We start from the raw sequence: 27,110 nt of genomic DNA on the forward strand, positions 1-27,110 counted from the left end.
AGGCCCACAAACTGTGGACTGAAGACTGCTGTGGGGAGTTAGACTGGTGGTTGGGGGAGCATGGCCTGGGGGCCTTTGGGTGCCAAGTAGAAGAAATTGGCTTTGACCCACGTTTGAACAGAGACTGTGCCCAGGCAAAGGCAGGGAAGCTCTTCTCAGACTTGGCCAAACCTCTTGTGGGTCTGTCTTCCTTGGGCTTGGTGCTGAGGCCAGGTGACCCAACATTAATTCCCAACTGTCAGGCAGTGAGGAGATGGGTCATGAGCTGTGGTTTCAGAGCTGCAAGGGCCTCAGAAGTCATGTCAACTGAAAAAGTTGATTTGATCCACCCGGTGTTTCAAGTAAATTATTGAGCAAACTCAAGAGTGGGGAGGGCTCTGGCCCCCATCTTTGCTTTTGTTTTTGTTTTGTTTTGCGGTACGTGGGCCTCTCACTGTTGTGGGCTCTCCCGTTGCGGAGCACAGGCTCTGGACGCACAGGCTCAGCGGCCATGGCATGGGCGTGGGCCTCTCACTGTTGTGGGCTCTCCCGTTGCGGAGCACAGGCTCTGGACGCACAGGCTCAGCGGCCATGGCTCACGGGCCCAGCTGCTCCGCGGCACGTGGGATCTTCCCGGACCGGGGCACGAACCCGTGTCCCCTGCATCGGCAGGCGGACCCTCAACCACTGCGCCACCAGGGAAGCCCTCTGGCCCCCATCTTTGAGCCCAAGAGCCTTATAGGTAAGTTGCAGGTAAGATTGCCTTTGAACTGTGTTCCCAGATGAAACAAAATGGGAGGACCACTGTTCTAAAGTGACCTCCTCAGAGGACAGGAAGGGACTTGCCCTTGGTCCCTGCAATGCAGGGCACAGAACCCTGTCTCCAGGCTCTTTCAGCTGTGTATGCTGAGATGCCTCCCACCTATACCTGAAAATGTGGATGGGGGTGAGGAAGATATCCCTTTCCCAGCAAACATACCACTAAGATCTGAGCTGGCACCTGGGAGATTTGCCCAATTACCAACAAAGAACATGGAAGAAATTTTCAGTCTTTGAAAACCTTTAATAATGTACATGTTCCCTAAGGCTGGCCCTCTTACTCCCTCAGCCCTTTCTGGCTTGAAGGCCTCACCCTGGTTCCCACATTATGTTAGAGATGGCATTAGTTGGGAGCACGCATCAGCTGCAGTTGGGGAAAAAGCTCATCCCTGTTGCCACGGGTGGGTGCTGGCTGGAGCCCTGCCTAGTCCAAGGCAGCACTGCCAATGGGTGTGCTGCAGCCAGGCTACCTGGAGACAGGGTCCCCTCAGTCTTCCCAGTGGCTATGCAAAACCTGGGTGAGGACACAGCCCTACAGGCCGGAGTCCTCTGGCCAACAGCAGCCTGGCAGGAGTTCTAAATCTCTTCCAGGTTGTCCTTGTGCTAGAAAAATATTTCCTCTGTATGCCATGTCATGAAAAGGACTGAGAAACACTGAACTGAGGGGATGACAGAGCTTGAGCCACAGGCTTTTCTGCCAGAGAACAGCATCTACTGGGGGCAGTGCTGCTCCAGGAGAGTCTACCACGTGCATCCAGTCACCTGTCCATCCATCCATCCATCCATCCACCATCCATCCATCCATACGTCCACTTGCTGGCCAAATATTTATCGCACGCTCACTATGCACCAGGCACCATGCTGGATGCCAGAGATAAAGTGGCGAACAAGACACCCTCAGAGGGGCAGATGCACAGTGCATTTGGGAAACCAAGGCCCAGGGAGTAGCAGGTTCCCCACAGATACCCGGCTTTTAATGGTTGTACCCAGAACCCCTCCTAAAAGCTGCCCATTGGGCACAGGCAACATCTGGGAAAAAGACGCTGGGTAGAAACGTGGCCTGAAAGGGTGGTGGGGAGGTAGACCTGGTCTCCCGATGGCCAAAGGTCAGCGGACGATGGAAATGGTCTGGTCAGCCACAGCAAAGACTGGGAAGAGGGGCCCAGGGAAGGACGCGTGGTGGGTGTGGAGCACCGTGCCCGAGGCTGGCTCGTAGAATAGCAGCTCCTGTGCCTGCAAGTCCAGCAGCACCCCCAGCTGAGCTGGGCAGCGCAGCAGTGCCAGGGGCTCATGCTGCCCATCGTGTGAGAAACGGAACTCCTGGTCATAGCGGGAGAAGACCCAGGAGAAGGCATTGTAGCCCAGACGAGAGTCACTGCCAGAGCCCTTGCGGGGCAGCTGGCCTAAGGCCACACCCACCTTGTAGGCACAACTGTTCTCGACGTTCACCGTCCAGGCATGTAGCCCAGCCTGGAAGGAAGTGGTGGCCAGGGCGTTGGGCCAGTGGTCAAAGCGCTCCGGGCCATCTGCACAGGTCTTGGACTTCTTGGCGTTGAAGGTCAGGGTCCTTTGATCATCTGACAATTGCAGGAAGGGGCTGACAGTCCTCTTGTTGATACGCACGTCCTCCGTGCCTGCCAGAAAGAATTCTCAGACTTGCCCAAGGCCCACCCTCAGCCCTAACCTGGCCCTGCCACATAGCAAAGGGCTTCCTCACCACTCACTGGCAGATAAGCCATTTACTCTCTGAGCCTCAGATTCCTCATCTGTAAAATGGGGATCAGAATAGGACTTATCACAGGGTGGATGTGAGGATCAAATGAGATGATGCATGTAAAGTGCCGAGCATTAATAAGTGCTCAATAAATTGTGGCCATGACCACAGTAGTTATTATTAGTCCAAGACCCTCATCTGTTAACTTTGATAGATAAAAGAACCAGAGAGGAGAAGCAAGTTGCCCGAGGTCACACACCAAGTTGGTGGCAGGGGCAAAATGAAGACCCAGCATGTTGTTCCTACATTTAGCATCTAACACTGATCATACCACATTCTAGTTGGGCATATCTGCAGTTTCCAGATCAGACTTGTCCTAGCGACACGGTTCCTGGAGGCTTGGAAGCATCAGATATGCAGTTTCCTACAACTACCTAAATGGGACTGCTGGCAGATCAGGCACTATTGGATACCAGAATCTAGAGAAGATGAGCTATAGCTTGTACTAACGTTTCAGGGATAACGTGCAGGGAGGGAGGATTAAAACTGAGAAAAATTCAATCCATTACCCTAACCTTTCTGTGAATTGTGAAAATATCACAACGGGCAGTGTGAAAGCTTCCATCTAGCTTGGGGGAAGCCTGCTTTGAGAACCCTCCCACTCGGGGAATTCCTGGAGGCAGGAGACCATGTTAGCTGTGATCAATGTTAAGTTAGTAAGTGAGACGAATCCGGGCAGCTCAATTCTCGCTCCAGATGCTCTCCAGTTGCCCATCAATTATATCTTCTTAAAGAGAAACTAGGTTTCCAAGAAATAATACTGAGCTCTTGCACTAGGGCAGGACTTAAGGAGGACGTAATTTCCAGGAACAAGATTTATCCCAGACCCAACCACAGAGCAGGGTGGTCTGGAAACAGGGAGGACCTGGCCCAGCTGCCCCAGGCCTGTCCAGAACCTTGACTCCATAGACAAGCCTGCATCCAGTATCACTGGTTGCTTAACCTGAGATCCCAGATGCACCGGTCCCCACTGTGACCCAGCAGCAAACCCCAGACAGACAGACAGACAGAAGCCCAGTTACTCCAACTGGTGCCAGGCTCCAGCAGCTCCTAACCTGAGAGGGACCCGAGAACGGCTGTCGCCCAGAGCTGGGTCAGTAGTGGGCTGCGAGTGCACTTCTCATTAAAGTTTAACTTTTCCGACTCCTTGGGATCCAAAATGCCCTCTGCTTCCTCCGTCCTTATGCAGGAAAAAAAAAAAAAAGATTTAGGAAGGTTCTGGAAATGTATCTGGATCAATACAGGATGGGGACAGAAGTCAAATCCTCTTCCCACGAGGGTGACACAAAGAACGGCAGCCAGGCCCCACCTAGGAGCCCCAAAGGGGGCTGGAGCCAAAAGAGAAGGTGGGCATTCCCTCTATGCCCTGGAGCCTTAATTCCAGCAAGGCACACGGTTTACAGGGAGGTAAATACTTGGTGCCAGTATTAGAACTTGTAGTCAGTGTGTTCCATGTGGGAAGCAACTTGCCAGTGTCTCTGGTGAGTTAGCAGCAGAGCTGGGAGGAGGACCTGCGCCTCTTGTGCCGCCGTCTTTCCGCTCCACCGACCTGCGTGGAGAAAATCTTGCCTTCCTACAAAACCTATTGCAGCAAAATCTACTGGTGTGGTCAGAAGATAGAGCCATTCCTCTCCTCTTAAAATGCAAACAGCCCTGAAGGGTCACGCAAGAAGAAACTATAAGTGATCACCCCAACCATAAAGTAGTCATAGCACTTTGCTCCCAATAACTACCTCTCTTCAGCTCACAGCGGGGACTGGGTTTTGTTGGAAGGGATTTGGGAAAATAAGATGCTTAGGAGGGGAGTACTGCCATTTATTAAGCAGCCAGGCTCTGGGCTTGCTGTTTTCTATAGAGAATCTCATATGATCTTTGCTATAACCTGGGAGGCAGTTGTTATTCCATTTGACAGGAAAGAATGGAGATTCAGAGAAAGCACCCAAGCTAAAAAGAAGACCTGGATTCAACTGTTGCCTCCATGCAAAAACAGAAGAAACCCAGGCTGGGATCCAGGCACCATTCAACATAATCCTTCCCCTGACTTGAAGTAAAATCTGAAGGGGTGTGGGGCAAAGTGAGGGTTCGCCACAGGGCTTCACAGACCTCTGAACTGGCTTCTGAGAAAGCCAATTTGGGTAGGGAGAAAAAGCTCCCAAATGAGAATGTTTATATTTGCCTAAAGATGTCTTTAACAATATACAGTATGCTTTAGGCCTGGCCTATATAATGATTGTATGCCAGGAAAACAATTAGACTCAAATCAGTGATGTTCTTTCTCTTGGTAGTTATGACATATCAAAGATTAAAATTGTCCTGTTTTCTTGTTTCAATGTACACACACACTGTGTGTGACGTCTTAAATGTTTTAATAGTCCACAGCTAATCAGCTTATGTATACTGTATGTATAATGAGAACAATGTCTTGTGTTTTCATCCTTTGTGAATCCACAATTCTTACTTGTTCTCTTGTCATAACAAAACCAGTAATATTTTCCTGTCTTGACAGCTTGATTTTTAGTAGAAAATATATTAAAAGCGGGGTTCTCATTGCAGTGGCTTCTCTTGTTCCCTCTGTCTCTAATCCCAAAGATGGCCTTTGAGCTCAGGCAGCAGAGAAGTGACAGCACACACTCTCTTCCCCAAATCTTGTGGCTCTGTCCATAAACAGAGGATGGGAGGAGAGGGTGGGGCATGTCTCTTCATAGATGTGAGCTCTTTTTTTTTAAGACTGACACTGACTGCTCTGGCTTGGGAGGAGCGAGGTTAACAGAGCCCTAGAAAAGCTGAAAGCAGGCTTTGGTTACAAAGGCTCCTTGTGGTCAGGACAAGAGAGGCTCTGTTGCCATCTCCTCAAAGCACTGAGGCTGGCTCTGGAGAATCCCCAGCCAACAGGTGAGGAGGAAATAGGAGCTGGTGTCAGCCGTGCTAAATCATCATCAGAGCAAATCTGAGGCCAATCGTAGACACTAGAGTCTAGAGAACCAGCTGGTCCAGGTACCTCATGGAAGAGAAAACTCGTGACCCCAAAGGAGCAGGAGGAAAATGGGGCTGGGACATAGCAGGGCCCTGGCCAGGACCAGAATACCCAGTCTGTGCAGGGGAACCTGCTGCCGTGGCAGGCCAGGGTTGAGCTCAGCCACAGATGTGGAAATAACCTTGGGGGCCAAAAAACAGGTTTTGTTTTTTTTTTTTATACACAATGTATTTATTTATTTTTATGGCTGTGTTGGGTCTTCATTTCTGTGCATGGGCTTTCTCTAGTTGCGGCAAGTGGGGGTCACTCTTCATCACGGTGCGCAGGCCTCTCACTATCGCGGCCTCTGTTGTTGCGGAGCACAGGCTCCAGACGCGCAGGCTCAGTAATTGTGGCTCACGGGCCCAGTTGCTCCATGGCATGTGGGATCTTCCCAGACCAGGGCTCGAACCTGTGTCGTCTGCATTGGCAGGCAGATTCTCAACCACTGCGCCACCAGGGAAGCCCCAAAAAACAGGTTTTGAAAACAGTACGGTCATCCCTCCATATCCCGGGGGGACTGGTTCCAGACCCCCCACAAATACTAAAATCCATGGGGTGTTCAAGTCCCTTATAGTCAAGCTCTCTGTATCTGAGGTTCCCCATCTGCAGATTCAAAAACATTCAAATCCATGGTTGGTTGAATCTATGAATGGGGAAACCATGGAAATGGAGGGCTGACTCTACTTTGAGAGTATGCACCCCCAGTCTTTATAAAGGCACAAAGGCACAAAGGACTACAAGCAAATCTTGAACTCTCCTAGTAGGTTTGTCAATCATACTATGGGTTTAGCAACTCTCAAACAACATTGCGTGTATCATAGGACTGAACAGATGAATAAATATATTGGAAAGGAAAAATCCTGTGGTGTTTGACTGGAATTAGAAGTTGTGATACAAACTCAGGAATAAAAAAGTTACATGCACACACACTCCCTAGCTCTGTATGCTGTCCACTGGGAAGGCCTGGAAGCAATGACGCGTTAGTAGCAATGAACACACCTAATGGTTCAATCTTGGTTTTTAAATACGATTCCCCACTAAAAAAACCCAAGACACCCTGGAGAAATTAGCTGATTCCAGGCTGAGGCAGGAAAAGAACACGTTGAGCCTAGGATATCTTCTTGTGCCAGAAAGCAAGAAAGTACTCAAAGAATGATGAGGAGTTGTCAAAAGGACACAGGATCTGGCTTGAAGGGGCTCCTGGCCAAATCTGAGAGACTTTGAAGATCAAAATTAATAATAGTACTAACAGATTATAATGCACTGAATAAAATAAGAATCAGTGAGTCTATATTGATAGGTGAATAAACGAGCAAACTAAGTCCTAGACACAGCAATCAGGCAACAAAATGAATTTAACAAAAGGAATCCAGGGCTTCCCTGGTGGCGCAGTGGTTGAGAGTTCGCCTGCCGATGCAGGGGACACGGGTTCGTGGCCCGGTCTGGGAAGATCCCACATGCCGCGGAGCGGCTAGGCCCATGAGGCATGGCCGCTGAGCCTGCGCATCTGGAGCCTGTGCTCTACAACAGGAGAGGCCACAACAGTGAGAGGCCCGCGTACCGCAAAAAAAAAAAAAAAAAGGAATCCAAATTGGAAAGGAAGAAGTAAAACTGTCACTGTTTGCAGATGACATGATACTATACATAGAGAATCCTAAAGATGCCACCACAAAACTACTAGAGCTCATCAGTGAATCTGGTAAAGCTGCAGGATACAAAATTAATATAGAGAAATCTGTTGCATTTCCATACACTAACAATCAGAACTGTCAGAAAGAGAAATTAAGGAAACAATCCCATTTACCATCACATCAAAAAGAATAAAATACCAAAAAAAAAAAAAAAAAAGAATAAAACACCTAGGAATAAACCTACCTAAGGAGGTAAAAGACCTGTACTCAGAAAACTATAAGACACTGATGAAAGAAATTGAAGATGACACAAACAGATGGAAAGATACACCATGTTTTTGGATTGGAAGAATATTGTTAAAATGACCATATTACCCAAGGCAATCTACAGATTCAATGCAACCCCTATCAAAATACCAATGGCATTTTTCACAGAACTAGAATAATTTTAAAATTCTTATGGAAACACAAAAGACCCCAAATAGCCAAAACAATCTTGAGAAGGAAGAACAGAGCTGGAGGAATCATGCTTCCTGACTTCAGACTATACTACAGAGCTACAGTAATTGAAACAGTATGGTACTGGCACAAAAACAGACACATAGATCAATGGAACAGAACAGAAAGCTCAGAAATAAACCCACATGATGAAGGAGGCAAGAAGATACAATGGAGAAAAAACAGTCTCTTCAATAAGTGGTGCTGGGAAAACTGGACAGCTACATGTAAAAGAATGAAATTAGGACATTCTCTATCACCATATACAAAAATAAATTCAAAATGTATTAAATACCTATATATAAGACTGGAAACCATAAAACTCCTAGAGGAAAACATAGGCAGAACACTCTTTGACATAAATTGTAGCAATATTTTTTTGGATCCATCTCCTAAAGCAAAGGAAATAAAAACAAAAACAAATGGGGCTTCCCTGGTGGTGCAGTGGTTGAGAGTCCACCTGCCAATGCAGGGGACGCAGGTTCGTGCCCTGGTCCGGGAAGATCCCACATGCCGCAGAGCAGCTAGGCCCGTGAGCCATGGCCGCTGAGCCTGCGCGTCTGGAGCCTGTGCTCCACAACGGGAGAGGCCACAACAGTGAGAGGCCCATGTACCGCAAAAAACAAACAAACAAACAAAATATGGGACCTAATTAAACTTAAAAGCTTTTGCACAGCAAAGGAAACCATCAACAAAATGAAAAGACAACCTACTAAATGGGAGAAAATATTTGCAGATTTATATGACCCATAAGGGATTAATAGCCAAAATATATAAACAACTCATACAACTCAACAACAAAAAAACAAAAAATAATGGGCAGAAGACCTGAATACACATTTTTCCAAAGAGGACATAACAGATGGCCAACAGGCACATGAAAAGATGCTCAATATCACTAATCATCAGCGAAATGCAAATCAAAACCACAATGAGCTATCACCTCACACCTGTCAGAATGGTCACCATCAAAAAGAATGCAAATAGGGCTTTCCTGGTGGCGCAGTGGTTGAGAGTCTGCCTGCTGATGCAGGGTACACGGGTTCGTGCCCCGGTCCGGGAAGATCCCACATGCTGCGGAGCAGCTGGGCCCGTGAGCCATGGCCGCTGAGCCTGCACATCCGGAGCCTGTGCTCCGCAACGGGAGAGGCCACAACAGTGAGAGGCCCACATACCGCAAAAAAAAAAAAAGAAAGAAAAAAAAAAAAAGAATGCAAATAATGTTGGCAAGGATGTGGAGAAAAAGGAATTCTTATACACTGTTGGTGGGAATATAACTTGGTGCAGCCACTGTGGAAAACAGTATGGAGGGTTCTCAAAAAACTAAAACTAGAACTACTATATGACCCAGCAATTCCATTCCTGGGTATATACCCCAAAAAAACCAAAACACTAATTCAAAAAGATAGATGAGCCCCAACGTTCATAGCAGCATTATTTACAATTGCCAAGATATGGAAGCTACCTAAGTGTCCATCAACAGATGAATGGATAAAGAAGATGTGGTACATATATACAATGGAATACCACTCAGCCATAAAAAAAAGAAATTTTGCCATTTGCAACAACGTGTATGGACCTGGAGGGTATTATGATCAATGCAATAAGTCAAACAGACAAATATTGTATGATATCACTTATATGTGGAATCTAAAAAACAAAAACTGGTGACTATAACAAAAAAGATACAGGGATATAGAGAACTAGTGTTTATCAGTGGGGAGAGGAAAGGAGGGATGGGCAAGATAGGGGTACAGGATTAAGAAGTATAAACCATTATGTATAAAAAAAAGCTACAAGGTGTACACAGGGAATATAGTTAATATTTTATAATAACTATAACTGGATTATAACCTTTAAAAATTGAGTCACTATATTGTACACCTGTAACATATAATATTGTATAACAACTATACTTCAATTAAAAAAAACTAATATAATATTGTATGTCAATTATATTTCAATTTAAAAAATTAATATCCCTGGGGCTTCCCTGGTGGTGCAGTGGTTAAGAATCCACCTGCCAATGCAGGGAACACAGGTTCAAGCCCTGGTCCAGGAAGATCCCACATGCCGCAGAGCAGCTAAGCCCGTGCACCACAACTATTGAGCCTGTGCTCTAGAGCCCGCGAGCCACAACTACTGAAGCCCGCGCACCTAGAGCCCGTGCTCCGCAACAAGAGAAGCCACCGCAATGAGAAGGTTGTGCATCGCAACAAAGAGTAGCCCCGGCTAGTCGCAACTAGGGAAAGCCCGCGTGCAGCAACGAACACCCAATGCAGCCAAATTAAATAAATAAAATACATACATTTATTTTTAAAAAACCCTAATATCCCTGATAATGGGACAAAATGACATTATGTGTCCCCTGGTATGATGGACTGAGGACACATCACTTATGAAATATTCCTGCTCAAAATGCATAACCTGAATCTAATCATGAGATAACATTAAATAAACTCAAATTGCGAGATATTCTATAAAACTGTCCTTAGACTCTTTAAAAGTGTTTAGAAAATAAAAGGTTAAGGCACAATTACAGATTTAAAAAGACCAGATGGATCAGGGGGAAAAAATCCAAACACTGTTAAGGGCATTCTTAGTACAACTGGCAACATTTGAATACAGACTGTATATTAGATAATAGTATTACATCAACATGAGAGTTCCTGAATTTAATAAGTACACCATGGGGGAATTCCCTGGCGGTCCAGTGGTTAGGACTCCACGCTCTCACTGCTGAGGGCCTGGGTTCAATTCCTGGTTGGGGAACTAAAATCCCACAAGCTGCACAGCGCAGCCAAAATTAAATAAATAAATAAGTATGCTGTGGTTATGTATGAGAATGTCTGTTCTTTGGAGATCCATATTGAAGTATTTAGGGATTAAAAGTCGTGCTTTCTGCAACTTACTCTCAAATAGGTCAGAAAAGAATAAGTTGTTTTATATATACATTAGATAGATAGGCAGACAGACAGGATGACAGACAGGAAAGAAGAGACAGATAAGAAACAAGAGAGAGCAAATGTGGCCAAATATTATCAATTAATATTTCTAAGTTCAGGGCTTCCCTGGTGGCGCAGTGGTTAAGAATCCGCCTGCCAATGCAGGGGATACAGGTTCGAGCCCTGGTCCGGGAAGATCCCACACGCCGCGGAACAACTAACCCCATGCGCCACAACTATTGAGCCTGCGCTCTAGAGCCCATGAGCCACAACTACTGAAGCCCTCGTGCCACAACTACTGAAGCCTGTGCGCCTAGAGCCCATGTTCCGCAACAAGAGAAGCCACCACAATGAGAAGCCCATGCCCCGCAACGAAAAGTAGCCCCCGCTCACCGTAACTAGAGAGAGCCCGCACGCAGCAACGAAGACCCAAAGCAGCCAAAAATAAATAGATAAATAAATAAATTAAATATTTCTAAGTTCATTATACTATTTTGGCAACTTTTCTGTAAGTTTAAAATATTTCAAAACAAAAAATAAAGATAAAACATTTTTTCAAAAATCAGATCAGCTTGATATTGAGGACAGACTGTTAAAGGAAGATGATGAAGATAAAGGAGAAAGAAGACTAGCAGAAGCATGGAAAGATTGTAAGGAGATAGTAAATTAAATTTAGGAACATCTGTACTGTGGAATAGTTCAAAGACTTTCCAAAAAGTGAGGTAAATATAAATGTACTGATATGGAAAGATTCCAAGATAGATAGCCTGATAAGTTATAAAACAAGTATGAAACGATCCCCTCTACGTTTTCAAAACAAAATTTTTTAGAGGAAAAAAAAATCCCACACACTCTCCTATGACTAAACACAGGAAAGCCTACAAGACACACATCTTACTGTTAAAACTGATCACCACTGGGAACAGGATTGGGAAGAGGTGATGGAGACATTTTTAATTTTAAATGGTTTTAAACTGGTGAAAATTTTTTTCTTTCTCCCATGTACATGTATTGCTATTGAACTTAAATATAAAAATAAAGAAGAATAGACTGTGCTCCCCAAGTACAGCTCTGAAATCTCACACACACAGTGTAAGAATTTAATTTCTTTGCCTGGAAAATTACACCCTCTTGGCCACTTCCTCAGGCTCTTGGATCTCAGAACCTTTCAGAACTCAGTTAGGGCCTGGTGAAATTCTTTTATTATTGCATAATTAAAATGAAGTTTTGAGTGGCAATGCAGACTTAAATTTCAAAGATTCTTTCATCAGAGAAAGGGGAAGTGAGGTACAGAAGACAGTACTGGGTCAGGTGTCAGGTGTGGGTCCAAGCCGCAGCTCTGGGGCTTAGGCAAGTCCCTTCCCCTCTTTGAGCCTCAGCATTCTCATCTGTAGATGGGGGTGGGAAACCCCTTCCACAGGGTGACTGTACGTTTTTTTAATAGGATAATATTTAAGAAAGCCCATGGCAAGCCTCTGACTCATTATTTATTTCATTGCCCTTCCACATGGGTCTAAAGCGGCTCTCCAAGCTAGGGGCAGGAAGACCCTTGTCCATTGAGCCTGGCTTCAGGGAAGGTACTCAGCTGCCCGCCATGAGCTTCCTCCCAGGAGCAGCGGGGCCTGACAGCAATGGACTAAGTAGAGGCCTAAGGCCGTGGTTTCCGTGACTGCCCGAGCAAATACCGGGGGCCATACTCACCTCTCAAAAATCTCCTGCTCCTTCTGCTGTGAGAAAAGAAAGCAGAGTCAGGCTTGGCACCAGAGACCCAGCAGGCACTCATCAAGACTTAAATATAATCAACTTGCATGGAGGGCTCCACGTGGACAGAAACTCTAGAATACAAACGTCTACTCCTTCTTTAAGACCCCGCACAAAACTTCATGGGTCCTTCCTCACAGACCTCCCCCATCAGTGAACTCCTCTGTCCCCTGTGTCCCATGGCATCCCGGGTTTCCCTCAGCTACACTTCAGGACAATCACATATTTACTCAACATTTCATCCCCCACCAAGCCTGTCACCGGCTCAACGGCTAGGACTCTTTCTGAATCTTCTGCTGTGACTGTCCCAACGTTTGGGGCAGAATGTGCTCGGCACATGGAAGCTGTGTAATGAAATAAACGCACAATCAGGGACAGTCACGGAAACCGCCCCCCTTGGACTGCAGCGGGACAGCTCAGTTGTTCCACATTCTCATTTCTCTGCTTGGCGCATCTACTCAGATGGCGCACTGTCACCTTAGAACTGCAGGTACCTGCATATCTATATAAAATACTTTGAAAGGATATGTACTAGCATATTGGCCATGGTAATTTCTGGGTGTTAGGAGTGAGGATGAGCTCTGTATTTGCAGTGGACCCCTTGTCAGTGCAGTGTTCTCTCTTCGAGCTTCTGGTCTCTCTCCTCCTCCCCACTTGCTTTAATAAAGCTGTGACTCTTGTCTTTCAGGCATCAGCTTCTAAGTTGCTTAATTCAGGAAGCCTTCCCTGACTACCACTCCCTCAAGGCTGGACTGCAGGGGCCCCAGATCCCAGCAGTGCCCTCTACCATAGCACGTATCCCTCCATATCCTAATTATCAGTTCTATACATTTGTCTCTTCCATAAGGCTGTGAGTTGCTGACAGCTGTATCCTATACCTCCACCCCATAGCACAATGCTTAGCATACAGTAAGCACTCACTATCGAAAGAACAATTACCAAGTGCAAAAAATAAATCCATATAGTTCTATTGCCCTGTCTCATCCCTTTTCCAAATTAATCATTTTCCACCTACCTCCTACCAATAAACATTCTCAATGTTTTCAGACCTTGGGGGAGTCTGGCCAGCTGGCTGTGTCTTCACCCTTGCCTGACTTACAATCAGCTGGAGGTCATCCAGATGGGTGAGCATGTCCACCAGGCTGGTGCGGATGGTGTCGAGCTTCTGCAGTGCCTCGGCCCAGTGTACTCGCTGCGTCAGTATACTCTGATGGGCCCGCTCCTCTTCACCGTGCACCTGTTCCAGCAGCCTCTGCTCCTCGCTCTCACACAGATTCCTCACCAGACCCAGCCGCTGGATGACCAGTTCCCGTGCTGCACTGGCTGTGCTCTGACAAAAGGTAAAACAAGGAGTCCTGGCAGAGCCCCAGTCAAGATTAGGAGGGCTTGGGCTCAGCCGGAAGGAGTGCTGAGATTGATTAGCAATGTCTGCCATGGGTACAGTAAGGGCAGTGCTTAAACAGTGCTTAAACCATCCGAGCCCTAAGATTTCCCAAATGTGGTTTAGGGTAAAGAACTTTGAGATCCAGACATCCAGGCCATATCTCATGGAGCTAAGATGACAGAATGAAAGAGCTGGGCAGGACTTATAGATCAGCTGGAATCACCTGCTTTTCACAGTTGGGAATCCCAAGATCAAGAGAGCAAGGTCAAAGAATCATAGAATTACAGAGCAGAAAGGACTAAAAAGTCTTCCCCATCAACAGGATGCATACCAACAGTAGTCCAGTTAATATTTTGGCCATGGCTGAGGACAAAAAGCTCATTACTTCCCAAATCTGTTCATTCTAACTGCTTCCATGATAGAATTCTCACCTTCCACGCAGGAGGGCTGAAATCAATTCTAAGTCAATGAAGTTAACATGTGTCCCCTAGCAGGTAGCACAGCATCTAGCACAGAGTAGGTGCTCAAATATTTACTGAATGACTGAATGGGAGAGTTTCTTCCAACTAGTAAAAAATCTCTTGGTAGTGCTCACATGCCAAGTCAATGGCAGAGCAGGGGCTAGAACCCAGTTCTGTTGACTCTCAGTCCAACACTATTCCCCTATACCAATGCCATCTGGTAACCAATCCTCCTCAAAGGCATTGTTGCATGAAGCTCCTGCACTCTTGCCAGACAGGTGAGAGCAGAACTGTTTTCTTCATGCCAGAAAGTCACAGGTAGCCAGCAGCTCTCCTCATTCCCTGCCCCTGAAGACCTGCTTCAGAAGAAACTGAGACCCAGAGTTTGCCCAACGGAGAAGAGAGAGTGGCTAACTGAATGGCCAAGTGAACCCAGAGATTCAGACTCCAACTCCAGTGTTCTTTTGAGGCAACATAACGCAGTGGTTAGGAAATTAGGCTGTAGAAACAGTGCCTGGGTTTAAATCTTAGCTGTTCCACTTACTATCTGTGGAACGTTGAGCGTATTACTATCTTCCCTGTGCCTCAGTTTTCTAATATGTCAAATGAGGATAATAATAGTACCAACCTCATAAGGCTATTGTGAGGATTAAATGAGTTAATACATATAAAGTAAATAGAACAAGGCCCAGCACATAAATATTTGATTACATTAGGTATTGCTCTTCTCTCTATGCCACTTCAGTGCCTTTCCCATGGGTGGGTCTCTGCAGCCACATTTGTGCTTTGTGATCAGGAGCAAGGACAGACCCAATATGCACCAGATACTCCCGGACAAGAAGGCTACAGTCAATTTCAACGTGTTTCTTGAGTCATTCCCAGAAAAAAATAGCAGAGAAAAAAGAAAACTTTGCTCACCAAAGATATGCCTGAATAAACTAAAATCCCTCCCAGAACAAAACACAGAAGTTCTGGAAAAATAGCTCAAAACATCCTTTTAAAAGTGAAGCTACAGGGGCTTCCCTGGTGGCACAGTGGTTGAGAGTCCGCCTGCCGATGCAGGGGAGACGGGTTCGTGCCCCGGTCCGGGAGGATTCCACATGCCGTGGAGCAGCTGGGCCCGTAAGCCATGGCTGCTGAGCCTGCGCGTCCGGAGCCTGTGCTCCGCAGCGGGAGAGGCCACAGCAGTAAGGGGCCCGCATACCGCCAAAAAAAAAAAAAAAAAAAAAAAAAAAAAAAAAAAAAAAAAAAAAAAAAAAAAAAAAAAAAAAAAAAAAAAAAAAAAGTGAAGCTACGGCTTCCCTGGTGGTGCAGTGGTTAAGAATCTGCCTGCAAATGCGGGGACACGGGTTCGAACCCTGGTCCGGAAAGATCCCACATGCTGGGGAACAACTAAGCCTGTGTGCCACAACTACTGAGCCTGAGCTCTAGAGCCCGTGAGCCACAACTACTGAGCCCACGAGCCACAACTACTGAAACCTGCACACCTAGAGCCCACGCTCCGCAACAAGGGAAGCCACCACAGTGAGAAGCGCGTGCACCGCAGTGAAGAGTAGCCTCACTTGCAGCAACTAGAGAAAGCCCGCACGCAGCAACGAAGAACCAGTGCAGCCAATAAATAAATAAATAAATAAATAAATAAAAATTAAAAAAAAAAGTGAAGCTACTCTGGCAGCTCGGGAAAGGAAATCCCCTGGAGTCCAAAAGTAGAAAGGAAACTGAAAACCAGTGTAATCAAGAGCTGAGGACTCAACTAGTTGCCCTGAATAGGGCTTGTGATTTACTTTAGAATCTTATACTCATCTAAACCATCATGCAAAAATTAGAGCACAATAAAGACCTCTCTGATCAAAAATGGAAAACTTCTGGGACTTCCCTGGTGGTCCAGTGGGGAAGACTCCATGCTCCCAGTGCAGGGGGCCTGGGTTCGATCCCTGGTCGGGGAACTAGATCCCACATGCATGCCGCAACTAAGGAGTCCACATGCCACAACTGCGAAGCCCGCATGTGGCAACTATGAGCCCGCATGCTGCAACTAAAGATTCCACGTGCTGCAACAAAGGATCCCACATGCCACAACTAAAGACCTGGCGCAGCCTAAATAAATAAATAAATAAATAAATAAATAAATAAATAAATGAAAATGGAAAACTTCCTATGAATGAGGGAATTATTAAAAGATGTACTTTAACTAAAATATTGGACAACAACATGTAAGACCTGAGGGGTTACTGACTGAAAGCATTCTTATGGTACTTGTATCATTTGGGTTGATTCATTTTAGACATTATTTATTTGTGTTAAAATCTTAAGGGGACCAAAAATAGACTGTAAACAGAAGGTATAACTTTCAAGCTAGCACAGGGAAAAAGGAGGGAGGAGGGGTTGATTAACTCAACAGAATGGAGGAAAGGAAGAAAAAAAGCATAGAAAAAGTGGACTACATAGAAAACGTAAAATAAAATGATAGCCATAAATCCAAGTACATCAGCAATCACAATAGTGATAAATTGATTAAACTCCCTAGGTAAAAGGCAGGGATTATCAGAATGGACTTTTTTAAAAAAGGAAACAAAATCCAGTTTTAAGACACACACCTAAAACATAAGAACATAAGAAGTTGAAAGTAAAAGGAAAGAAAGCAATATATCTGGAAAACACTTGTTAGCCTAGTAACGAACAAGGACAAAATAGTTTTTAAGGGCTTCCCTGGTGGCGCAGTGGTTGAGAGTCCGCCTGCCGATGCAGGCGACATGGGGTCATGCCCCGGTCTGCGAAGATCCCACGTGCCACGGAGCGGCTGGGCCCTTGAGCCATGGCCACTGAGTCTGCGCGCCCGGAGCCTGTGCTCCGCGACGGGAGAGGCCACAACAGTGAGAGGCCCGCGTGCCGCAAAAAAAAAAATAGTTTTTAAGACAAAAAGAATTCCTGAGCATAAAAGGTCACTACAAAGTGATAAAAGGGACGTTTTACCAGGAATACATAACAAATCTAAATATACACATTTAATAAATATCACCAAAATATAAAAAGAATTGACAGAATTATAAAGAAAAATAGACAAGTTCACACCATAGTATGAAAATATAAATGCCCTTTGCCAGTAATCAATAAATCTGGCAATAAAAATTAGTAAATACAGAGAAGATTTGAACCTATCAATAAGCTTAATTGATAGACATATATAGAATCCTACACAGTTTTTCAAGTGAATGTGAAACGTTCACCTAAATTGACCATCCTTTAGGGCATGAAGCAAGTCTCAGCAAATTTTCAAACAACTGCTATCATACACATCACAATGCAGTTAAGTTAGAAATCAGTAAAAATAAACAAAACAAAAACAAAAAAACCTACATTTGGAAATTTTAAAGCATAAATAATTAATAAAATAATAAAAAATCTAATAACATAGCAAAACAAGAAAGTCATAATGGAGATTTTAAAATACTTATAACTGAATGAAACTGAAAATACTATATCTAAATTGTGGAATGTCCCTCTGTCAATATCTAGAAGGAAATATATAGCTTAAATGATCACTCTGAAAATGAAAAAAGACTCAAATCAATAGACTGTGTTCAACGCAGGAAGTTAACAAACAACAGAATAAATCCCTAAAATATTGAAGGAAAAAAATTATAAAGAGAAAATAATAACGAAAGTAGAAGCAATCAAAAGAGAACTTCAATGAGCTCTACCCATCATCCACCCATCTACCTGCATCTGTGTCCATACATTCTGTCTTCCCTATTTCTGTGGGTAAATTGCCCGTGCTCTTACCTACGGCCAACCCTTCCACTTAGTTACGAGATCCCACCCCCTTTGCTATACCAGATTATCCCTCTTCTCCTGCATCATTAATTTTCCCCCGTCTACTGGACAATTCCTATCAGCATACACACACAGAGTAATTTCCCCCATCGTAAAAACAAAGCAAACATGTAACCCTCTTGACCCCATATCCGCCTCCACTATCATCCCATTTCTCAGCTCCCTTCTACAGCAAAGTTCCTCAAGAGTCATCTAGGCCAACTATCCCAAATTGCCCTTCTCCTATCCTCTCTGAAACCCACGCTAATCAAACTTTCAAGGCAATGCTCTACAGAACTCCTCTTGTCAGGATCTCCAATGATGAGCATGTTACTAAATAGTCCATTCTTACTTCTCACCTGACTTGATCTCTCTGCAACATTTGACACCAATGATCTCCACCTCCCTGAAAGAGTCCACATGCCACAACTGCGAAGCCCGCATGTGGCAACTATGAGCCCGCATGCTGCAACTAAAGATTCCACGTGCTGCAACAAAGGATCCCACATGCCACAACTAAAGACCTGGCGCAGCCTAAATAAATAAATAAATAAATAAATAAATAAATAAATAAATGAAAATGGAAAACTTCCTATGAATGAGGGAATTATTAAAAGATGTACTTTAACTAAAATATTGGACAACAACATGTAAGACCTGAGGGGTTACTGACTGAAAGCATTCTTATGGTACTTGTATCATTTGGGTTGATTCATTTTAGACATTATTTATTTGTGTTAAAATCTTAAGGGGACCAAAAATAGACTGTAAACAGAAGGTATAACTTTCAAGCTAGCACAGGGAAAAAGGAGGGAGGAGGGGTTGATTAACTCAACAGAATGGAGGAAAGGAAGAAAAAAAGCATAGAAAAAGTGGACTACATAGAAAACGTAAAATAAAATGATAGCCATAAATCCAAGTACATCAGCAATCACAATAGTGATAAATTGATTAAACTCCCTAGGTAAAAGGCAGGGATTATCAGAATGGACTTTTTTAAAAAAGGAAACAAAATCCAGTTTTAAGACACACACCTAAAACATAAGAACATAAGAAGTTGAAAGTAAAAGGAAAGAAAGCAATATATCTGGAAAACACTTGTTAGCCTAGTAACGAACAAGGACAAAATAGTTTTTAAGGGCTTCCCTGGTGGCGCAGTGGTTGAGAGTCCGCCTGCCGATGCAGGCGACATGGGGTCATGCCCCGGTCTGCGAAGATCCCACGTGCCACGGAGCGGCTGGGCCCTTGAGCCATGGCCACTGAGTCTGCGCGCCCGGAGCCTGTGCTCCGCGACGGGAGAGGCCACAACAGTGAGAGGCCCGCGTGCCGCAAAAAAAAAAATAGTTTTTAAGACAAAAAGAATTCCTGAGCATAAAAGGTCACTACAAAGTGATAAAAGGGACGTTTTACCAGGAATACATAACAAATCTAAATATACACATTTAATAAATATCACCAAAATATAAAAAGAATTGACAGAATTATAAAGAAAAATAGACAAGTTCACACCATAGTATGAAAATATAAATGCCCTTTGCCAGTAATCAATAAATCTGGCAATAAAAATTAGTAAATACAGAGAAGATTTGAACCTATCAATAAGCTTAATTGATAGACATATATAGAATCCTACACAGTTTTTCAAGTGAATGTGAAACGTTCACCTAAATTGACCATCCTTTAGGGCATGAAGCAAGTCTCAGCAAATTTTCAAACAACTGCTATCATACACATCACAATGCAGTTAAGTTAGAAATCAGTAAAAATAAACAAAACAAAAACAAAAAAACCTACATTTGGAAATTTTAAAGCATAAATAATTAATAAAATAATAAAAAATCTAATAACATAGCAAAACAAGAAAGTCATAATGGAGATTTTAAAATACTTATAACTGAATGAAACTGAAAATACTATATCTAAATTGTGGAATGTCCCTCTGTCAATATCTAGAAGGAAATATATAGCTTAAATGATCACTCTGAAAATGAAAAAAGACTCAAATCAATAGACTGTGTTCAACGCAGGAAGTTAACAAACAACAGAATAAATCCCTAAAATATTGAAGGAAAAAAATTATAAAGAGAAAATAATAACGAAAGTAGAAGCAATCAAAAGAGAACTTCAATGAGCTCTACCCATCATCCACCCATCTACCTGCATCTGTGTCCATACATTCTGTCTTCCCTATTTCTGTGGGTAAATTGCCCGTGCTCTTACCTACGGCCAACCCTTCCACTTAGTTACGAGATCCCACCCCCTTTGCTATACCAGATTATCCCTCTTCTCCTGCATCATTAATTTTCCCCCGTCTACTGGACAATTCCTATCAGCATACACACACAGAGTAATTTCCCCCATCGTAAAAACAAAGCAAACATGTAACCCTCTTGACCCCATATCCGCCTCCACTATCATCCCATTTCTCAGCTCCCTTCTACAGCAAAGTTCCTCAAGAGTCATCTAGGCCAACTATCCCAAATTGCCCTTCTCCTATCCTCTCTGAAACCCACGCTAATCAAACTTTCAAGGCAATGCTCTACAGAACTCCTCTTGTCAGGATCTCCAATGATGAGCATGTTACTAAATAGTCCATTCTTACTTCTCACCTGACTTGATCTCTCTGCAACATTTGACACCAATGATCTCCACCTCCCTGAAACCTATTGTGGGACACAACACTCTCTTAGTTTTACTCCTAGCTCATTGATTGCTACTTTTTGGTCTACTTTGCCTGTTCCTATCTTCTCAATGGTTAAAAGTTGAAGTGCCCTAGAGCTCAGTCCTTGGACCCCCGCTTTTTTGTTTGTTTCCACTTTTCATTTATTTATTTGGGTGTGTCAGGTCTTAGTTGTGGCACGCGGGCTCAGTAGTTGTGGCACGCAGGCTCTCTAGTTGTGGCGCGCAGGCTTAGTTGCCCTGTGGCATGTGGGATCTTAGTTCCCTGACCAGGGGTCGAACCCGTGTCCCTTGCATTGGAAGGCAGAGTCTTAACCACTGGACCACCAGGGAAGTCCCCCTGCTTTTTTCTATCTGTACTTAATTACTTAGTGATCTCATCCTTTCCCATGGCTTTCACTTTATACACTCACTTGTACACTGATGAATCTCAAATTTATGTCTCCAGCCCGGCCCTCTCCCAACTCATATTTCCAGCTACCTATTCAACATCTTCACTTGGATGTCTAATAGGCATCTCCAACCTAACACATATACAACTGAACTCCTAATCTCCTCCTCCACCAGCCATCACTCTACACGCAGTCCTTCCCCGCCTTGTTAAATGGCTGCTCCGTCACTCCAGTTGCTCAAATGAAAAAAAAAGTAAGAGTTATCCTGACCCTTCCTCCCTTTCTCTCATGGCCTACATCCAATCTATCCACAAATCCTCAGGTTTCTTCCTTCAAAAAAAGAAACACGGGCTTCCCTGGTGGCGCGGTGGTTGAGAGTCCGCCTGCCGATGGCAGGGGACGCGGGTTCGTGCCCCGGTCCAGGAAGATCCCACATGCCGCGGAGCGGCTGGGCCCGTGAGCCATGGCCGCTGAGCCTGCGCGTCTGGAGCCTGTGCTCCGCAACGGGAGAGGCCACAACAGTGAGAGGCCTGAGGACCGCAAAAAAAAAAAAAAACACACACACACACACACACACACACACACACACACACACACACACACCTCTCACTCATGTCTCTCACCTGGATTACTGCAACAGCTTCTTAATTGGTCTCCCTGCTTTCACCTTTGCTGCCTATGGTCACTTCTCAGCACAGCAGCCAGAGCCCTCCTTTTAAATCTTAAGTCATATTGTCTTATTTCTAATGACTTCCCACCTTCCCAAAATAAAAGGCAAAGTCCCAGCCTTTTACCCAGCCTTTTGACAGGTGAGGATTCTACCCAGCTCCCTGCACTGCTCGCCTCTAATTTCATCTCCTTGGCCTTCTCACTTGTTCCCTCTGCTTCAACCTCACAGGCCTCCTGGCTGCTGCTCCAACTTGCCAGGTCCACCCACACCTCAGGGCTTTTGCACTTGCCTTTCCCCCATTTTGGAACACTCTTCCCCCAGATATATGGTCCATTCCCTCACCTCCCGTAAATTCTGTGCAAATATCAATCTTCTTAACTAGGTGATTCCTGATCACAGCATATGCAATTACAACCCCCATCCTCAACATGACCAATCCCCCTTCCTGTTATATTTCTCCATAGCACTTATCACCTTTTGATATAGCATATATTTTAATTGTTATTACCCCTCTCCCCTGACTAGAATGTAGGCTTCATGAAAACAGAAACTTTCGTATGTTTTGTTCACTGTGGAATCTCTAGCACATAGACCAACAGTGCTTGGTGTGTGGTAGGTGCTCACAGAGATTTGTTAAATAATTAAATAAATGGCAAAATGTTGTAAGTATTCCCTGACAAAAGCTTCTATTTGACATTGTACTGAGGTCTTAGCCAGTGCATTTAAGACAAGAAAATAAAAAGGCTGAGGAAAAAGAGAGTGAGAGAGGGAGAAATCACCGTGCAGAGAAAAGCAGAGACGTGCACAGAATAGCTGCCTAGACTTCTAGCAGCTTGCTCGTTCCTGGTTCTGGTCCCCTTTAGGTTCTGAAAGACTCTTGTATCAGGGCAAGAAATTCTCTGTTTCGCTTATGCCAGCTCAACTGGGTTCTGTTCCTTGCCATCAAAATCATTTATTTTTTTTTAATTAGGTTGGCCAAAAAGGTCGTTTGGGTTTTTCCGTAAGATGGTACGACAAAGCCTGAACGAACTTTTTGGCCAACCCAATACTAAAACAGTGCCAAGCCTGCTCTGTGTACTTTGGGGTAATGAGGGAGGGGATGTGCAGGGAGAAATTCATAGCCCCTGCCCTTGAAGGGCATACTTGAGAGTAAAGATGTAGCAGCGGCAATGAGTCAACTGAATAAAGGATCCGCAGTGAGGTGTTGCAGAGGGATCACCTGCTGAGCGTCAGAAGACCCAGCTCATAGAACTGACTCTGGCGGGAGGCTGTGAGTCATTTAACCTCTATGGGACTCATTTCCCCATCTGTAAACAGGGATGTTACTACCACCTACTGCATAAGATTGTCATAAAGAATATGCAATGTAAAATCCATAGGTTATTTTATAATACTGGGGCTGAGCACAAAATAATTAAGATGATAAGGGAATGCTACACTTCCTGATCCTTTACCTGAAGAAACTCATCTTCTATAGGAGTCTTTGCACCAAATATGTGCTGGGAATAATCCACTCTGCCCAGATGGCAAAACCAAGGCTCGGAGAGAGGGGAAACCATCCTTCCTGGGCATCCAACTTTGCTAACAGCACAATGAGTCTGTGAGGTTGGAAAGGGACCATAGACTGGACCAAGCCCCTAAGGCTGAGGTCTTATCCTAGGAGGGGGCCCAGAGGAGGAGGGAAAGCAGAAGAATTACCTACCACTGCTCTCTGTTTCTTCCCTGGCAGGACGTCAGCCACATACTTGGTGATGGTAGCACTCTGTAACTGCAGCCTCTCACACTGGTCCACAATCTTGTTCTGCAACACAAATGACACCCATGGTGTCTTTTTTTTTTTTTTTTTTAACATCTTTATTGGAGTATAATTGCTTTACAGTGGTGTGTTAGTTTCTGCTTTATAACAAAGTGAATCAGTTATACATATACATATGTTCCCATATCTCTTCCCTCTTGCGTCTCCCTCCCTCCCACCCTCCCTATCCCACCCCTCCAGGTGGTCACAAAGCACCGAGCCGATATCCCTGTGCCATGCGGCTGCTTCCCACTAGCTTGATCCACACTGGTCCATTCACTCCATTCCAGTGACTTTTTTCCTTTTACCCCACCTCAGCCACCCACTCCCATGGTCATTATCTCCGACCTCATCATTACTGAAAACTATACAACTTCCAAAATCTTCATTTCAAGGATCCCGCACCCTGCCCACCACTTCCCATCCTTCTAGATCACATACCCTGGAATCTCCATTCCAACAATTCTTCAGCTTAGATGGAGTCAGCAGTACATTAGTCTTACCACTTTTCACTGTCCATCATCCCCTTTTGTGGCCCCACTTCCCTCTTTATCCTGAAATCTGGTGGCCCTTTATTATTCTGCCTCTCCTCTGGCCACTTCTGGTCTCCTCTACTTCTGCTATTCCACCCAGCTCACCTTTATCTCTCACAGGAACTGCTGTTAGAGTCTCCTAACTGGGCTTTTATTCTTGACCACAGCCCACCCCCCCTGCCCATTAGCCACTGCCACCTTTGGTAAGGAAATCAGATCAAGTCTCATCCCAGCTCAAAACCCTCCAATGACTTTCCAATACACCCACAGTGAGAACTTAGCCAACAAGGCCCTACCTGATGGGACTCTGCATATCTGCATATCTCTCCAATGTCACCTCCTACCACTCCCCACACTGGCCTTCTAACTGTTCCATAAACACACCAAATTTGTCCTGACCTCAGTGCCTTTGCACCTGTTGTTTCTTCTGTCTCCAGCAGTCTTCTCCCATATATTTCTTGCTCCCTGACTCCATGTTACCTCTTCAGAAGCCTTCTCTGACCATCCCCACACCCCATTCCCTTACTTAGCTTATTTTTCTCCTTTGTGTTTTCACTCTCTGACTGTATATCATGGGTATGTTTACCGTTTTTGGTATCTGCCCCCCCCCCCAGGCACATAAACACCATGACTTTGACTTGTTCTCTATGTCCTACTACCTGGAAGAGAGTTCCTATACATGGAAGGCGCTGAATAAATATTTGTTGAATGAATAACACCCACTTCCTTGGTCACAAGCGTTTCGGCAGCTCCCAGCTCCCGAAGCTGTGAGCATCGGCCATGAGAGCAGGGGAGAGTTTTAGAAATGAAGAAGCTGAGGCTCACAGAGAAGTTACTTTTGCCCAAGGAGACATGGCCAGGCCCCTGCTTTGCTACTCCATTTCTCCAGGTAACAACTGGAGCCCTTCCAAGCGGCAGTTCCTCCACCATTTCCCCTGAGAGCGTTGCCCCAGTTCCATCTGCCAAAGGGCCACTCAGCTGTCTCTTCCAGGCAGCTCTTGTAAATCCTTCCAACCACAATTAGGAATCAGTCTTACACTTCACCTGTCCAAATACACCATTAAAGAACTGAGTCGACTGGAAGGAAGCTGTGGTCACCACATTCCATAGGACTGAGGGAACTGAGACTAGCTTCTGAAAAGCTACAGGGCAGGTATCCAGAGGTAAGAGACAGGTTGTTGAACTGGGGCTGATTTTGCCCAGTTCAGTAACAATCTTGCCCTGGGGCAAAATTTCTTTGCTGGCTGGAGGGACAGGGGAAGCCTGCAAAAAAGCCACAGTCTACTCAGAATTGGAGGGAGAGAGGGCAAGACACATCTCCCTCCAGGAAAAGAAGATGAATATGCTAAGGGCCTCAGCAGGGTTCAGGGAAGGCACCCTGCTCCAGGGCAGAGTGCATTGCAAAACAAGCAGCAGACCTGCCACCCTGGCCCAGCCTTCACGCCTTCCACCACTCAGTTTCAGCCTTGATGGAAACTTTTTTTTTTAAGGTTTTATTAAATTCTCACTCCCATTAGCATCACTTCCTCCCTCCAACCACTGAAGCAGAGGTGGTTTTCTCTGGCCTAGTCAATGACTCCCCTGGTCCAGGCCCTGAATATTAGGAACCTTGAAAAAGTTACTCCCGTCTCTGGGCCTCCGTTCCCCCATCTGTAAAATGTAGGGCCACTGCTTCAAAGGTCTGGTTGGAATGAGGCAACGGATATTTAAGTGCTTTGGAACTTGCAAAGTCTCTATCCATTGTGCAAGTTCATTATACCACATTATCCAAGCTTACTTTCATCATCACTATGGGGAAAGTGGTGACAAGTAGGACCAACCAGGAGCCTTCAGGTGCCATTGAATAACTGAATCCCTCGTCCCAGCACCCTGTCAGGTATGTTTATTACTGTCCGGTCTGAGCCCTCTGGCCTCACAGCTGGGCAGAACTCCAGGGAGAGGTTGGGAGAATCAAGCAGGGTAATCAAATTGCAAGGAAACCCCCAGGGACCACAGCTGGGGTGGAAGGAGGCAGGAAGCCCCATGGTGACTTGACTCTCCAATCTCAGGGGAGGTTGGTGACAGGAAGGTGGCTAGCTTGGAGCCAAGCTGGAAGTGGAGGTGGGGAGAAAGAAACTCTAGGTGAAGGGTTCCAGTAGGAACCTCCCGATATCTTCCCCGCCCCCTCCGTTTACGCAAGTGAAATCAGCTTGAGGTACAGTCCAGGCCAATCCTGAAACGGAAAAGAAACCACCTTACCAGGAAGGCTGAAGGGTGGATGAGGGGAGGGGCTTTGAGTCGAGGGGCTAAGCGAGGAGGGGCCGAGTTTTATCAAGTTACTAACGGGGCGGAAGCTGGGGCACACCTTGTCCCAGGCAACTGGAGCAGTGAAGCCCTTTATTGCCCAAGGCCAGCCCCATCGCACAAAAACTCTAATAAATGCCCCCAAACTACAAATGAGGACACTGAGGCTCAGAGATTACGAGACTCACAGGGAGGACCTGATGGAGGTGGGAATCGAACTCAGGTCAGCCAGACTCCAGAAGCCACACCCTTAACCGCCTCGTTCTACAGCCAGTGCCACTGCGGAGCCTGGACTCCCGGGCCCGCTGCTGGGTCCCCGCTGGGTCTCGCCCAGCGCCTCCCCGCCGGTGCCCCCTTCTTCCAGAGGAGCCCGCCGCCTACCAGCTCCCACGTCCGCTCACCCGCAGCTCTTCCGCGCGCTCTTCGGCCCGGCGGATGCGGTGCCCTCGGCAGCGGCCGCCCAGTCCCGCGCAGGCGGCGCACACGGGCCGTTGTTCAGAGCAGCAGAACCACCTCAGAGCCTGGCCGTGTTCGGGGCAGAGCGGCCCCGGCTCGGACCCCGGCCCCGGCCCCGGCTCCGGCCCGGGCCACGGCCCCTGCCCCGCACTCTCCACTGACATGGCCGAGCGCCCGTCGCTGAGCGCTCCACCTGTCGCAGGTGGCGGCTAGGCGGGGCC

At 45.7% G+C, this 27,110-nt stretch overlaps 1 protein-coding gene across 1 annotated transcript; it reads right to left on the bottom strand.

Annotated features, from left to right (window-relative positions):
• Positions 1-1,021: 1,021 nt before the first annotated feature.
• BSPRY (B-box and SPRY domain containing) lies at positions 1,022-27,087 on the bottom strand. The gene is made up of 6 exons (XM_007449749.1): positions 26,835-27,087; positions 23,525-23,623; positions 13,523-13,753; positions 12,364-12,389; positions 3,628-3,752; positions 1,022-2,432 (listed from the first exon to the last, which is right to left on the bottom strand). The coding sequence occupies exons 1-6, from the start codon at positions 27,051-27,053 to the stop codon at positions 1,906-1,908; spliced, it is 1,227 nt and encodes a 408-aa protein (XP_007449811.1). The 5' UTR covers positions 27,054-27,087; the 3' UTR covers positions 1,022-1,905.
• Between the last annotated feature and the right edge of the window lie 23 nt (positions 27,088-27,110).

Source organism: Lipotes vexillifer, unplaced genomic scaffold, assembly GCF_000442215.2.
Source record: "Lipotes vexillifer unplaced genomic scaffold, Lipotes_vexillifer_v1.1 scaffold230, whole genome shotgun sequence".
NCBI classification, from domain to species: domain Eukaryota; kingdom Metazoa; phylum Chordata; class Mammalia; order Artiodactyla; family Lipotidae; genus Lipotes; species Lipotes vexillifer.

Coding starts and splice junctions, on each gene's coding strand:
- BSPRY (XM_007449749.1), bottom strand. CDS start 27,053: ATGTCAGTGGAGAGTGCGGGGCAGGGGCCGTGGCCCGGGCCGGAGCCG. Junction 12,390..13,522: donor TGGATGACCTCCAGCTGATT/GTAAGTCAGGCA, acceptor CTTTTCTCACAG/CAGAAGGAGCAGGAGATTTT. Junction 2,433..3,627: donor CGTTCTCGGGTCCCTCTCAG/GTTAGGAGCTGC, acceptor TCTTTCTGGCAG/GCACGGAGGACGTGCGTATC.